The sequence below is a fragment of the Chiloscyllium punctatum genome, chromosome 1, assembly GCF_047496795.1.
Source record: "Chiloscyllium punctatum isolate Juve2018m chromosome 1, sChiPun1.3, whole genome shotgun sequence".
NCBI classification, from domain to species: Eukaryota; Metazoa; Chordata; class Chondrichthyes; order Orectolobiformes; family Hemiscylliidae; genus Chiloscyllium; species Chiloscyllium punctatum.
Window position 1 is genome coordinate 136,300,501 of NC_092739.1, and position 16,084 is coordinate 136,316,584.

Sequence of the window (16,084 nt, forward strand, 5' to 3'; positions counted from 1 at the left end):
TTCCGAAACGGGATAAATGGAATCGAAACGTTAACTCTGTTTCTCTCCACAAACTGTTGGTTTCTTCAGCAATTTCAGCAGATTAGATTACTTACAGTGTAGAAACAGGCCCGTCAGCCCAACAAGTCCACACCGCCCCGCCAAAGCGCAACCCACCCATACCCCTACATCTACCCCTTACCTAACACTACGGGCAATTCAGCATGGCCAATTCACCTGACCTGCACATCTTTGTGACTGTGGGAGGAAACCGGAGCACCCGGAGGAAACCCACGCAGACACGGGGAGAACGTGCAAACTCCAAACTGAGGTGGGAATTGAACCCGGGTCTCTGGCGCTGTGAGGTAGCAGTGCTAACCACTGTGCCACCGTGCCAGTTGGCTTGAGATCTCCAATACCCGGCCCAGCCCTCTGTTCCCCTTTCAGGTCTTGTTTCGAGTTTTGGCATTTGCCCGCCTCGTCGCGAAGTTTGTCTGCGGTGTGTTGCTGTAGTCGCCGGGGGTGGGACGAGGTGAGGTGGCAGCGGTAGCTGACACCAGCGCATGCGTGTTTGGTCCTAGTGACTCCCTTTCCCCTTTCCCAGTAACCATGGCCTTCACACTGTACTCGCTGCTCCAGGCCGCGCTGCTCTGTGTTAATGCTGTCGCTGTGCTGCATGAAGAACGCTTCCTCAACAAGAGTAAGTGTGAACCTGAACACCCCGGGAAACGAAGTATTTTTTTAAAAAATCCTCTTAAAGGGGACTGTTGTTAAAGGGACACCGCAAGCAGGACATCTCACCCAGGGAACAACAACAACTGACAGGATAGCGCCTGCCTCTCATGGAAAACAACACCCCCGGTGCTTGAAAGCGGGACAATTTTAAAGTCAGAAAAGGGGAAGTGTAGGGTGTTTTTTTGGTAGATTTTAGATGGCATATTAGCTCAGATGACCCGATTAAAGGGGAGATTTTTATGGGTTCCTTGAAGAGTTTAAGTAGGGAATTCCTGAGATTGGGATCTTGGCAGCTGAAGGCACTGCCCAGTTGGAGAAGCTCAAAACAGCGATGCTCAGTTCCAAGGCAGGGTCACTGGACACGAAACGTTAACTCTGTCTTCTGTCCTTAGATGCTGCGTTTCTCTAGCTATTTCTGATTTTCTTTAAGATTTCCAGCATTCACAGCGCTTTTGCTTTCTTTTTTTTTAAAAAAAAGCTTAATTATCCGTTGCAGGTATCACTGCAGGAATTGGAGGCAAAAAGCATCACACCCTTCCTCTGCATCAAATTCCCAATCTGGCAAAATCCCAATTTTTTGCCTTTTTCCTAGACTGCATTTATTGCCACCATGTCTGCAGGAGGTATACTGATGGCCTGTACAGTAACACTGTCAAGTGCAGTGGATTATGGCAAAGGATGCAAGATCTGAGATGGTTGACAGTTTCTTAGGTGTCACTGAGATCATTTGCGCATCCTGAGTCGCGGTGGTGGGATGTCACTGGTGCTACTTTTGCCACCTTTGCCATCCATATTGGTGTTGACAACATGCACTCTGTGTTTTAAATCATGCACTTAAGATATTGTTGACCACAAAAAACTGGTAATTTCCACATTGCTGGTTGTGAGACTAGCTGAACACATTGAATGTCATGTTTCCTGCATTACAACCATGTGTAGGTTTCAAAAATACTTTATTGTCTGTAAAGCATTTTAAAGTGCTATATAAATGCCAGTCCTTTTGGGTTGAATGATTACAAGATATTCTTTTCAAACTATTTTGAAACTTTGTGCATGGGAAATCATGTCTCCCAAACTTGACTGTGGTTTTTGACGATGTAACCAAAAAGATTGATGAAGGCAAAGCGATAGTTGTCGTCTACATGGACTTTAGTAAAGTTTTTGACAAGATTCCACGTGACAGACTAATCCAATTATATCCAAGCCAATTGGATTCAAAATTGGCTTGACGGTAGGAGACAGAGTGTGATATTGAAGGCCTGTATCCAACAGTGTTCCGCAGGGATTGGTGCTGGGTTCACTTTTGTCATTTATATAAATGATTTGGATGAGAATTTAGGAGGCATTGTTATTAAGTCTGTGGATGACACCAAAATTGGTGGTATAGTCAACAGTGAAGAAGATCATCTATGGTTACAATGGGATCCTGTCAATTGAGCCAATGGGCTGAGGAGTGGCAGATGGAGTTTAAATTAGATAAATGTGAGGTATTGCATTTTGGTAAAAGAATCAAGGGCAGGACTTATACAATTAATGGTTGGTCCCTGGGTAGTGTTGTCAAATAGAGAGACCTTGAGGTTTAGGTCCATAGATTTTTGAAAGTTGCACCTCAGCTTGCTAGCAAGCTTGCCTTAATTCTCAGACCATTGATAATCGGAGTTGGGATGTAATGCTGAGGTTTACAAGGTGGTGAAGCCAATAAGGATATTATTAAATTGGAGAGGGTTCAGAAAGATTTTTGATTTGATTTATTATTGTCACATGTACCTAAGTCCAGTGGAAAGGTTTGTTTTGCATGCTATACAGACAGATCATAACATGTAAACATCATAGCGTGATTGAACAGAGCGAGAAATACAATGTTATGGCTGCAAAGTAGGTGCACAAAAAGCGAGATCAACATTAGATTTAAAATTTGAGAGGACTATTCAGAAGTCTAATAACAGCAGGGAAGAAGCTATTCTTGAACCTGTTGGTACATCTGTTTAAGCTTTTGTATCATCTGCTTGACAGAAGAGGTCAGAAGAGATAATAACCAGGGTGGGAGGGGTCTTTGAAGATGCTGACTGCCATTCCATGGCAATGAGAAGTGTAGATGGAGTCAATGGATGGAAGGTTGGCATGTGTAATTTTCTGGGCTGTGTTCACAACTTTCTGTAGTTTATGTTCACGGTCAGAGCAGTTGCTGTACCAAGACATGATGCATCCAGATGCACCACAGAAGGTGTTCTATCTGTAAAAGTTGGTGAATATCCTGATGGACAAGCTGAATTTCCTTAGCCTCTGAGGGATGAAGAGGCATTGTTGTGTCGCCTTGACCGTCGTATCTACTCGGGTGGCCTAGAACAGATTGTTGGTTATCGTCACTCCTAAGAACTTGACTCTCTTGACAGTCTGTACCTCAGGTCCATTGACGTAGCTCCAAAGAGGCCTCTTCCTTGCTTCCTGACGTCAATGATCAGCTGTTTACTTTTGCTAACAATGAGGGAGAAATTGTTATGTTTGCACCACATCACCAAGCACTCTGTCTGTTTCCAGTATTCTGTCTCATCATTGTTTGATATTGGACCTAAAACTAGGGGTTCACATTTTTAAGGTGAGATGAGAAAGATTTAAAAGGGACCTAGGGGACAACTTTTTCATGCAGAGGGTGATCTCATGGACTACAAGGAGAACTAGCCATTTGACTGCAGATTTGGCTCAAAAGTAGAAGACAGAGGGTGATGGTGGAGGGTTACTTTTCAGACTGGAGGCCTGTGGCCAGTAGTGTGCCACAAGGATTGGTGCTGGGTTCACTGTTTTTCATCATTTATATAAATGATTTGGAAGTGAACATAGAAGGTATAGTTAGTAAGTTTGCGGATGGCACCAAAATTGAAGGTGTAATGAACAGTGAAAAAATACAAGGGAGTGCTCAGAGTACAACAGGATCTTAATCAGATGGGCCAATGGGCTGAGGAGTGGCTGATGAAGTTTAATTTAGATAAATGTGAGGTGCTGCATTTTGGAAAGGCAAATCAGAGCAGCACTTATACACTTAATAGTAAGGTCTTGGGGAGTATTACTGAACAAAGAAACCTTAGAGTGCAGGTTCATAGCTTCTTGAAAGTAGAGTCTCAGGTAGATAGGATAGTGAAGAAGGTCTTTGGTATGCTTTCCTTTACTGGTCAGAGCATTGAGTATTGGAGTTGGCAGGTCATGTTGTAGCTGGACAGGACATTGGTTAGGCCACTTTTGGAATATTGCATGCAGTTCTGGTCTCCCTCCTATTGGAAGGAATTTGTGAAACTTGAAAGAGTTCAGAAAAGATTTACAAGGATGTTGCCAGGGTTTGAGGATTTGAGCTATAGAGAGAGGCTGATTGGTTAGGGCTCTTTTCCCTGGAGCATCAGATGCTGAAGGGTGACCTTACAGAGATTTATAAAATTATGAGGGGCATGGATAGGGTAAGTAGACAATGTCTTTTCCCTGGGGTGGGGGAGTCCAGAACCAGAAGGTTGAGGGTGAGAGGGGAAAAATTTAAAAGGGACCTATGGGACAACGTTTTAACACAGAGTGGTGCGTGTATGGAATGAGCTGCCGGAGGAGGTGGTGGAGGCTGGTACAATTACAGCATTTAAAAGGCATCTGGATTAGTATACAAATTGGAAGGGTTTAGAGGGATATGGGCTAAGTGCGAATTTGGACTAGATTAGTTTGGGATATCTGGTTGGCATGTATGAGTTGGACTGAAGAGTCTATTTCTGTGCTGTACATCTCTGTGACTCTAGTAACATTTCCATTGGTGGGATGATTAAGAACAGATTCAAGGCAATTGGCAAAAGAAACAATGAAAAATGAGAAACTTTCACAATCAGAAATACACAAGCTGAGTATGTGGTCAAGTCAGGTTCAGGCTAATGGAGGGATTCTTGATTAGTAAACAATTAAGGGTTATGCGCTAAAGGTAAGAAAGTGGATGGGATGAATGTTGGATCAGCCATGATCCTATTGAATGGTGGAGTAGGCTTGAGGGACCGGACGGTCTGTACCTATGTCCTGCAGTCTCAGCCGAGGCTGAGGAATTGATTATTATCTAAAAAAGGAAGAATATGCAGGGCTATGTGGAGGGGAACAGGAGTAGCACCGTGTGAATTGCTGTTATGGAGATCGGTGCAGAAATAGCAGGAAGAAAAGCCTATACCTTTGCTACAACCATTTGTGAATCTGTGAATTACGTCCTAAAACCAACAAGGGACTGGTCTTCTTGGATTCATTAATGAACCAGGTTCAGTTAATAGCTTATTATTTATTTATTTATTAATTAAATAACAATCATAATAGGTTTGAATTTGAAAGAAGGAAATGTGAAACAGCAAGTAAGACTGTAGATTTAGGTAAGATTAACTAAATTGTAATGAGCGATGGATTGTTCTGGACAGTTCTGTTAGTGAACAAAACGACAGAAGATTAGTGGAATGTGTTCAGAAAACAAGTGAAAATGATGTAAAATCAGTTTACAACCTTAAGGGGCAAGAGCACAATTTTTCAAAAATACAGCCTTGGTTATCCATACAGAGATAAGGAACAACATAAGAATAAAAGAAAAATTGTCATTTTTTTTTAAGAAAGGTACGGATCATGGCGGGGAGAAAGAGTCAAGTGGATAAATCCCCAGGACCCGATCAGGTGTACCGTCGAACTCTGTGGGAGGTGATGGAAGTAATTGCTGGGCCCCTTGCTGAGATATTTGTATCGTAAATAGCCATAGGTGAGGTGCTGGAAGACTGGAGGTTGGCTAACATGGTGCCACTATTTAAGAAGGTTCATAAGGAAAAGGCAGGCAACTATAGACCAGTGAGCCTGACATCAGTGGTGAGCAAGTTGTTGGAGGGAATCCTGAGGGCCAGGAATTACATGTATTTGGAAAGGCAAGGACTGATTAGGGAAAGTCAACTTGGCTTTGTGCGTGGGAAATCGTGTCTCATTAACTTAATTGAGTTTATTGAAGAAGTAACAAAGAGGATTGAGAAGGGCAGAGCAGAGGACATAATCTATATCGACTTCAGTAAGGCATTCGATAAGTTCACTGGTTAGCAAGGTTAGGTCACATGGAATACAGTGATAAGTAGCCATTTGGATACAGAACTGGCTCGAAGTTAGAAGACTGAGGGTGGTGGCGGAGGGTTGCTTTTCAGACTGGAGGCCTGTGACTAGCAGTGTGAGACAAGAATTGGTGTTATCTCCACTGCTTTTCATCATTTATATAAATTATTTGGAAGTGAACATAGGAGGCACAGTTGGTAAGTTTGTAGATGACTCCAAAATGGGAGGTGTAGTATACCTCAAAGAAGGTTACCTCAGAGAACAACAGGTTATTGATCAGATGGGCCAATGGGCTGAGGAGTGGCAGATGAGTGTAGATCATCTAAATTTTAATTTAGATAAATGTGCATTTTGGAAAGGCAAATCAGGGCGGGACTTACACACTTAATGGTAAGGTCCTGGGGAGTGTTGCTGAACAAAGAGGCTTTGAAGTCCAGGTTCATAGCTCCTTGAAAGTGGAGTCCCAGGTTGACAGGATAGTGAAGTAGGCATTTGGTATGAGTTGAGAGGTCATGTTGCGGCTGTACAGGGTGTTGGTAAGGCCACTTTTGGAATACTGCATGCAATTGTGGTCTCCCTGCTATAGAAAGGATGTTGTGAAACTTGAAAAGGTTCAGAAAAGATTTACAAGGATGTTGTCAGGGTTGGAGGGTTTGAGCTACAGGGGGAAGCTGAATAGGCTGTGGCTATTTTCCATGAAGCATTGGAGGTTGAGGGGTGGCCTTATAGTGGTTTATAAAATCATGAATAGAATGGATAGGATAAATAAACTAGGTTTTTTTTCTCCAGGGTTGGGCAGGGTGCAGTTTAGAGTAAAAAGGGAAAGTTTTAAAAGGGGTCTGAGGGACAAGGAACTGCTGCCAGAGGAAGTGGTGGAGGCAAGTACAATTAAAACATTTAAAAGACATCTGGATGGATATATAAATAGGAAAGGCTTGGAGGGATATGGGCTAAATGCTGGCAAATGAGATTAGATTAATTTAGGATATCTGGTTGGCATAGACAAGTTGGACCAAAGGGTGCTGTACATCTCCATGAGTCTGACTCTATGGCAAAGGAAAGAAATGACAGCAGATATTGAGCTACAAAAGGGAAATCAAAAGAAATGTATGCAATTTTTTGAATTATTTGGATAAAGAGGGTAGTGAAGAGATATATGGCTTCTTGAAAATTGCTAATGTCTGCCATTTTCTTGTATTCGCCTCACCATTTAACAAATATTTTGCATCAGTGAATTATCAAAATTAATGAAAGGAAACTGAGTTATGGTAAAGCTAATAGCATTAAAAAGTGCCAAATTTTCAGGAATCGCTGGATTCTATTCAGTGTTTTAGGAGAACATTGTAGATGTCGTAATTCTAACCTTCCAAAAGTCTCCTGCTTTGGGAACCACTCCTTTCGATTGAAGCATGGAATTTTTCAATCTGCTATTTAAGAAAGGTGGGTGAAGGGAATTTTGGAACTCAGTCTTTGAACATCTCAAAAACAAATTCAGTTGATTAGAGAGAAGCAGCATGAATTTGTAAAGTGTAGGTCATGTATGACAAAACTGATAGGTAAGGTGACTAAAATGTGTTCAGGAAAATATCTGTAGAAAGAGAAGCACAGTTAATGTTTCAAGTATTATACAGCTGTATCTCTACCCTCAGATGTTGCCAGACTGTCAAATTTACAGAATTGAGTTGAACAATAAAACAGTTGAGTATACAAAAAATTTAAATAGAGAATATATTTATATACAGCACAAATTTAAGGATTTTTTAAGATACAATAAGAATATAATCCTATTAATCCCAAAAACACCCCATGATAGTACTTATAACCAAGAGAATTCCTTTCTTTATCACCCATACAGGCTTTAATTTAACTGTAGCTTCAAATCCAACATTTGACAGTCTAATAACCTGTTGCTGGACCCTTCCTACAACTGAGCTTAAACTTTCTCAGATTCAAAAAAACCCTGTCAAGGTTTTAATCTAAGACTTCCGGTCAGGAACTTTGACTGAATTCCTTTCATTGAGGTAATCTTTTTCTTAACATTTCAAATAAACTCATTTTCTTCGAAGCAACCACTTTACATGAGCTTAGCTTGAGCTAAGACCCAGCAGAACTGCGCAACCTGAAGCTTAATTCTTTTTCTCCCCCAAGTCCTGATTAAAGAGGAAATAAAAGTTAATTCATGACCTTCCAACCTAGAGCCTAATGCGCAGCTATTTACTTTGTCCATTCTTAATTCTTCTAATGAAAACAAAAGCCCTTCATTTTCTCTGATTTGTGCTTTTAAAAGAAATCACCATGGCTGCAGAAATACTTACAAGCTCATTATTAAATTCCTTCTGACATGGAAAATCTATATATTATTGGTTAAAATACAAAAATCCAAACTCAAAGATAAATGATATGAAAATATATATAAATCACATCACGACTTTCAGAAGACGTTTTTGGCAGATCCAGTCTGAGGATAAGGTCTGCTAAAATTAAAGTTCATGGAATTGAAGTTATTGAAAGTCAGATTACTAACTGGGACAGGAAATTTTGTTTTGAATAGAGGACAGATGATAAGCAAAGCTCTCCTTCTTTATTCATCTTTGCACTGATTGAAGACACCATATTTTATTAAACAAGACGTTTTATGACTTCTGAGAACTTTAGTTATCAGGAACAGGCAAGAGACAGGTTTTTGTAAGTTTTAAAAGAAAGGTAAATGTTTATTATTCAACACCTGAATGTGCACAACTTCCCCCAACCCTGCATTTATTCAGATATACACACACTCAGGAGAAGATTGTAATTATCAAAGTAGCATCCATTTATGATTCAAGACCTCTGTTACACTTGTATTTTCCCAGGTTGAAGACGTGAAGTGATGCAGTCGAGGTACAATAATGAAACCCTGATACAGTTCCTCAGGTAGAAATGTCATGGCCATCTTAAGCCACATGTGGCTTATGACAGATGTTCTTAGGCAGGGTCTTTGCTATTTGTTAGCATATATGTTTCTCTCTGTCTAACCAGAACATGCATTTTAAAACCCTTCGCAAAAACTTTGTTATGTGACTAGAGCAATTCTAATCTCTTCCAATTACTCTCTCAATTAGTTTCTAATGGTTTGACTATTGGTAGGCAATGGAGTCCAGATTCATATACCATTTTGGTAAAATATGCTTTTCTCACCCATTGTTTTTGGATATTGTGTTTGGAGTCACAGTGGCTGCATCAGTATTGTGAAAAATCTTTTACTCAACGGATCTGGTCAGACCGTATTTGGAATATTGTGAGCAGTTTCTGTCTCTGTAACTAAGGAAGAATGTACTAGCATTGGAGGGCGTCCACAGGAGGTTTACAAGAATAATCCCAGGGATTAAAGGGCGCAACAAGAGGATAAGGACTCTGGGTCTGTATTGGATAGAGTTTAGAAGGCAAAGGGATGTTATTGAAATTTACAGAATATTGGGGAAGATGTTTCCATTAGTAGAAGAGACTAGGACCTGAGGGCACAGCCTCAGGAGTGAAGGGACAACTCTTTAGAACTGAGATGAGGAGAATATCCTTCAGCCAGAGGGTGGTAAATCTGTGGAACTCATTGCCGCAGAGGACTATGGTTGCCCTGTCATTGAGTATATCTAAGATAAATAGGCAGGTTCTTGATTTTTAAGGGAATCAAGGATTACAGGGAGAAGATAGGAGAATGGGGTTGTTATTCAAGTTTCAAATGTCTTCTCTAAAGTGAGGTCAGTTGTAACTTTTAAATGAATGGTGAATTCTTGATATCCAAATGTGTTAAGGGATGTTGGCCAAAGGCAGGTTTATAAGATAAGTCACAATTTTCCATGGGTTCACTAAATGGTGGAATGGGCTGAAGGGGAGATGGTGGTGTAGTGGTAATATCACTGGACTAATAATACAAAAACTCAGGCTATTGTTCTATGCATGTGGGTTTGAATCCCACTGTAGCAAAGGGTGAGATTTGAATTCATTTTAAATCTGGAATAAGAACTAGCCTAATGTGAACCATTAACTGTTATTTGTCATAAAAATCCATCTGGTTAACCAATGTCTTCGAGGAAAGGAAATCTCCTATTCTATCTGACTCTAGACCTTGGGCAGTTCTTAACTGTTCTGTGAGCAATTAGGGATTGGCAATAAATTCTGGTCTAGCTGGCAATACCACGCTCTACAAACAAATTATAAAGGGGCTAAATGGCCTACTCCTAATCTTATGCAAGTTAATCTTTCTCAAGCGTTATCTGTTTTTAGTGCTGCAGCAGACAGTTTAGAAAATGATTGGGCAGGTCTAGGAGACCATGGCGAATTGTCAGTGTCATCTCCTGGTACCTTTCTTTGTATTTCTGTAATGATGAAGAGACTGAATTCAATGAGAACACAGCTGTTTTAAATGACCTATAACTAACAAAGTTATTGCAGAGCTCTACCATTGTTTATAAACTGTCAAAACAAGTGCATGGGATTTTAAAGTTTATAAGTGAACTTTGTTTGACATTGTTTTTGTAGTTGGCTGGGGAACAGACCAGAGCATTGGTGGTTTTGGAGAAGAGCCAGGGATTAAATCACAGCTTGTAAATCTAATCCGATCCGTACGAATGGTGATGAGATGTAAGTTCTGCAGATCTGTTATCCGATCTCAATCATACTTAATCTGCAAAGACTTTGAACCCTATATGCCTCTTGTTTAGTAAAGGATTTTGATTTTTTTTAAAATTATCCCTAGCAAGCATGAAGCTTGGTGATTATGATCTTTTACCAGCCACAGGACAAATGTAGATTCCTGCTTGCCCTCTTGTGCAAATCATCTCTCTTATTTTTCATAAGAACATTAAGAAATTGGACCAAGAGTGGGGCATCTGGCCTGCCATGCTATAAGATCATGGCTAATCTGTCCCAGGCATCAACTCTTTTTCTTTCATGCCATCTCCTCATAGCCCTCAACTACTGAATATTTCAAAATCTATACACTCTCTTTAAATATTTTATAATCTGGCCTCCATACTTCTCTGGGATATAAAACTCAAGACATTCACTACTCTTTGAGGAAGAAATTCCATTGTATCTCAGTTTTTTAAATGACTACCAGTTATGCTATAACTGTGTTCACCAGTTAGAGATTCCCCTACTAGTGGAAATATTTTATCAACATTGGTCAAACCTACTCAAAACCTTGTGTGTTTCAATAAGATCACATCCTCATTCTTTTGATTCTAATTTATTTTCATGAATAAAAGTCTAATCTATTTATCGATTCTTAACCTGTCAAGCCCTAATTCCAGGAATCACTCTGGTGAATCACTTTTAAATAACCTCCAATACCAATATATCTTTTCTTAAAAACAGGGACCAAAACTGTACACAGTACTTCAAGTATGGCGTCACCAACACCTTTTTATAGTTGGATCAAGACTTCCTTATTTTTAAACTTCAACCTCCAAGCAATAAAGGCCAAATTCTATTTAGCTTTTAATTGCTCGCTGCACCTATATGTTAATGTTTCACATTTCATGCACAGAACACTGAAATCCCTCACTGCTAACTTTTTTGGTGGGTCTCTCTCCACTTAAGTAATAAGCTGCCTTTTGCTCTTCTTGCCAAAGAGCATGACCTTACATTTTCCAACATTTTCCTACATCTGACAAGGTTTTACCCACTCACTCAACCTATCTGTAACCCCTCGGACCCATTAAATGACCTCAGCAAATTCCTCCCACCTATTTTTGTACCATATGTAAATTTGAGTACTTTATACTCGATCATCACCTCCAAGTCATGATACATGTTTGAGGCCTAATTCTCATGGCTCTTCACTATTTACCCCTTCCCAACACGAAAAAGACCCATTAATTCCAATTCTCGGTTAACCAAATGTCAATCCATAATGTAGCTTCTGTTTTGTGTAATAAAATTTTATATGACACCTTATTGAATGCCCAAAAACACTATATCTACCAGTTCATTGCCTTCTGATTGTTATATCCTCAAAGAAGTCTAGCAAATTTGTCAAACATGATTTCCCTTTCAGAAAATCCTGTTGATTGTTGGATTGCATTAAGCTTTTGTAATTTTCCTGCAACTTCTTCCTTAATAATGGACGTAAGAATTTTCTCAATGACCAGTATTGAGCTAACCAGCCTATAGCTTCCTGCTTTCTGACTCCTTCCCTTCTTGAACAAAGGCATCATATTATCAGTTTTCCAATCCTCCCAGAATCTAGTGAGTTCTGGAATATTTTGAATAATGTCTCCCTATAACTGCAGCCACATCTTTTAAAATCCTTGGATGCAGGTAATCAGGTTCTAATGAATTATCTGCTTTCAGTCCTATTAGTTTGTCAAATACTTGGTCTTTTGCAACAGAGACGGTCAGCAAGACCTTTATTTCCATTAGTATCTTACTAGTGTGATATTTTTGGGATGTTTATGGTCATCTCCACTATAAAAACTGATGCAAAATGGTGTCTTAAATTATCTACCTTTTCCTTGTTCCTCATTTTCAATTCCCCAGTAACTTCAGCTTTTTTTTAATAAACGCATAGATGCTCTTGCTGCTTGTTCTTCTATTTCTTACCAATTTACTTTCGTAATCAACTTTCTTCCTTTTTATTAGCTTATTCGTCATCCATTGCTGCTTCCTAAAATACTCCTCCTCCTCTGGTCTATCACAATTTTTTGCTGCTTTATATGCCTTAGTTTTTAATAGATACTTTTTTTGGCCACCTTTGTTAACCATGGGTAGTTCATCTTTCTTATTGAGTCCTTCTTTTTGGCCCAAATAACTTTTGCTGTGCATTCTGAAATATCTGCTTCAATATTATTTAAGCTCCCATTATTTCCCTTGTAGGTACTGCCTTTTGTATTTAAATAGCATTTGCATTTTCTTAAACTTACTTTTCCTTTTTACATACCTCCTTCTTGCATTATTCATCTGGGAGCTATTTCCTTTCCGGACTTGATCTCCTCTCTTACTATTTATCATCTTTTTCTTCTTTCCATTATCCTTTTAATTTAATAACCTAGTAGTAATTTCATCCATTATTTTACAACTTTCCCATATTATGCTTATTTTTGGCAATATTATCTTCTATTTGGTCTAACAGGTCATTTATAGGTTTTTTTAAATTCTGTCTCTTTCTTCATCTTTACTCTCACTATTTGAATTATTTCATAACTCTTCTAGAATTGTCAATCTCTCTGTCACTTCACTTCTTCCTCATTATCAACATTCCATTGCTCACCTACTGACCTTCCCCTTATTCTATTTTCCCAGCCACTTCAGGCAATGTTTTCTTCATACCTTATTCATTGCCCCTTATTTAAGTTGAGGATGCCTGATTGAGACCTTGAGGTTCCAACTGAACTGAATTTGAGGTTCCACCATATTGTAAAATATGATCGTTACTCTGTAGAGAATCCTTAGATATAAGATCACTTATTAATCCTACCTCTTTACATATTACGAGATCGAAAGTCACTTATTCTGGAGTACATTCTGCAATTTGCTGCTTTAAGAAACAATCTCTGACATGCACTACAAATTTGTCTTTCATGCTATTCTGATTTGTCCAGTCAATATGTGGATTAAAATCACCCATGAACATTCTATATGCCTTCATTAATTTCCAATTTATACGTTACCCTATAGTGAGGTAACTCTTTTGAGGACTATAGGCAACTTGTTTCCTTTGCTATTTCCTTATTTCCATTCAAACTGATTCCACAGCACAACCTATCACATTTACTCCAGTTCTCACCACCACACTGACATCTTCCTTTATTAACAATGCCATAACACCACCTTTTTTTTGGCTTTTCCCTGGAATGTCAAATACCTTTGAATATTGAATTTCCAGCTCTGTTCACTCTGCAAACAACCTGGCTAAGAAGTTATTTATTTATTTCTATTTGTGTTGTCAAATCATCTGTCTTGTTACAAATTCTGTATGCATTTAGATAAAAAGTCTTAAACTTTGACATTTTACTGTCAACAATTATTCTGGTTCTAATTTCAACTGCACCCTTGCTTATATTTTCTGCCCCCTCATGTCACAATTTGCTAGTGGTCATCTCTTCCTCTCGACTTGTTTCTTTTTGAATTTTTAAACTTTGTCAATTGAACCCTCCTCTCACTAATTATTTTATATCCCTACACACAACTCTAATAATATAATTCACTAGCTTGCAGGTCCCAATATGTTCAAGTAAAGTCTGTCCCAACAGAACAGCTCTCTCTTTCCTCAGTAAAGGTGCCATTGCCCCATGAATTGGAACCTTTTTGTTCCAGACAAGTCTTCGAGCCTAGTTCTTTAGAATTAATTACCCTATACCAAATTGCACATGGCAATAATAATCCTGATATGTTATTTCTGCTTTTAGACTGTACCTGCTCATAATCCCTTGTCAGAACCTCCTTCCTAGGCCTACCAGTGTGTACCATGACAACTGGATGCTACTCCTCCCATTCTAAGTTCCCCTCTAGTCCTGATCCCTGGTACTTGGTAGGCAACATAGCCTTCTGGACTCTGTTAGTATTTATTCTCCTCGCTGTACTATGTATTATTTATATTATTATTATTATCTGTCTCAATTTCTTCCCCCATCATGCTCTGGTCAGTTTGCTCATCCTCCCAGCAGACAATATCTTCATTCACAACTGGACCAAAAACTTCATTCCTATTGAACAAGACCACTCGCAGCCTCTCCTCCAAAGCTAGGTTCTAGATACTAATACCTGCCTCAGTCAAAGTCTCAAACCCCTGTCTCTGATACAGACTAAATTTGATGTAATGAACCTAAGGAATGTGACTATCTCTCGATACACTGTGGCCCGGTAACTGTCTCCCTCCCTGATATGTAACAGTATTACAACCTTAGACTTCAGCTCATCAACTCTGAGCTGAAGTTCCTTTAGCAGCTGACACTTGTTGCAGATATATTGATTATGGATTGCACTGGTGTCCACCAATTCACACAAACTACAGCTGCAGCACATCACCTGCCCCGCTATCTCTTACTTAACTATTTTGGACATTAAGTATTTTAAAAGTGAATTTCTTAATTGTATTCTTCAACTGTAATAATGTCTCCTGATTTAAATTGCTTGGCAAACAAAAAAAAACTCAGGAGAAATACCTACCAATCACCTACCTGTTTTCCTGTGATGTCACATTTTAGCTCTGACAGTAGAAATGGATTGGAAGGGGTTCTTTGTGGCTTTTGTCTATTTTCTACCACAACTCCATGCAATCTGTTAGCTTCACGTTTAGTGCTAACCTGCTGCACACTCCTTCCAGTTCCAGGTGGGAAGTGGTGATTCATTGATTTATTTTTTTGAAGTTGCCTCTTCACCCCAGCTTCTTCCGTTCCCATGTCCTGAAGGAATTGAATCCAAGACAGGCACAACTCCTAAGCTGCTAAATGCTCCACAATATTTTACCATGTGGGAAAGTCTATTAAGCTGTAGCCCATCATCATTCAACCTATTCTTTTCAATGTCCTTTCTGGCAAGAGCCTGGGTGAAATCTTGCCTGTTATGTTTCCCTGTTTTGACAGTCTGTGTTCTAAGGCCAGTTATGGCACCATGCCTGTCCACCATTGACTTGGCTACATCCCACTAATTTAGTAGAAGCTAGTTACAGAATCTACCTGACCAGTTTTCATACTGTGCAATGTATTTGTCATCTGAGCTAACAGTACATGTATTGAGGTTATTCCACATTGATGAACAATAAAATAACTGACATTATTTGTTTCTTTCTAGTGCCGTTGATAGTATTGAACTCCATAACAATTGTACTCTTGTTACTTTTTGGATGAAGAAATGCAAAAGAATGTCAACACTTTCCTCTGTGGTGATAAGATAACGTGGGATTTTTTTACACAAGTAGAAAATTACAGCACATTTTACTGTTTAACTTCATGATCTCCTTTGAAGTTCCTTTGAACTGTAGTAAAGACAAACTTGTGGCATTGCATAATTCAGACTTTTGTAGACCTAAATAAAAGAAAATGGGATCAATGCAAAAAATGATTTCAACTTTTCAGTGTCCTGTTCCAGTTAAACTGTGGAAATGTACAGTTCTGAACATTGTGTTACATGGTGATGTGAGTAATGCAGAGGAGGAGCACAAGTCACTTTATTGCACTGGGAACAACATACAGGTGAGAGTTGGATAAATGAGGGAAGACACACAGGATAGAACACTTTGAAGAAGATTTGATTTGTTCCAGACATTTCTTATCATGTCTATTTGGTGCTTCACTGTTGAATTTCACAG

At 39.2% G+C, this 16,084-nt stretch overlaps 1 protein-coding gene across 1 annotated transcript; it reads left to right on the top strand.

Annotated features, from left to right (window-relative positions):
• The first annotated feature begins 525 nt into the window (after window positions 1-525).
• On the top strand, window positions 526-15,834 carry ier3ip1 (immediate early response 3 interacting protein 1). The gene is made up of 3 exons (XM_072574965.1): window positions 526-679; window positions 10,315-10,416; window positions 15,568-15,834. The coding sequence occupies exons 1-3, from the start codon at window positions 589-591 to the stop codon at window positions 15,621-15,623; spliced, it is 249 nt and encodes an 82-aa protein (XP_072431066.1). The 5' UTR covers window positions 526-588; the 3' UTR covers window positions 15,624-15,834.
• The last annotated feature ends 250 nt before the right edge of the window (window positions 15,835-16,084 follow it).

Coding starts and splice junctions, on each gene's coding strand:
- ier3ip1 (XM_072574965.1), top strand. CDS start 589: ATGGCCTTCACACTGTACTCGCTGCTCCAGGCCGCGCTGCTCTGTGTT. Junction 680..10,314: donor AGAACGCTTCCTCAACAAGA/GTAAGTGTGAAC, acceptor TTGTTTTTGTAG/TTGGCTGGGGAACAGACCAG. Junction 10,417..15,567: donor CGTACGAATGGTGATGAGAT/GTAAGTTCTGCA, acceptor GTTTCTTTCTAG/TGCCGTTGATAGTATTGAAC.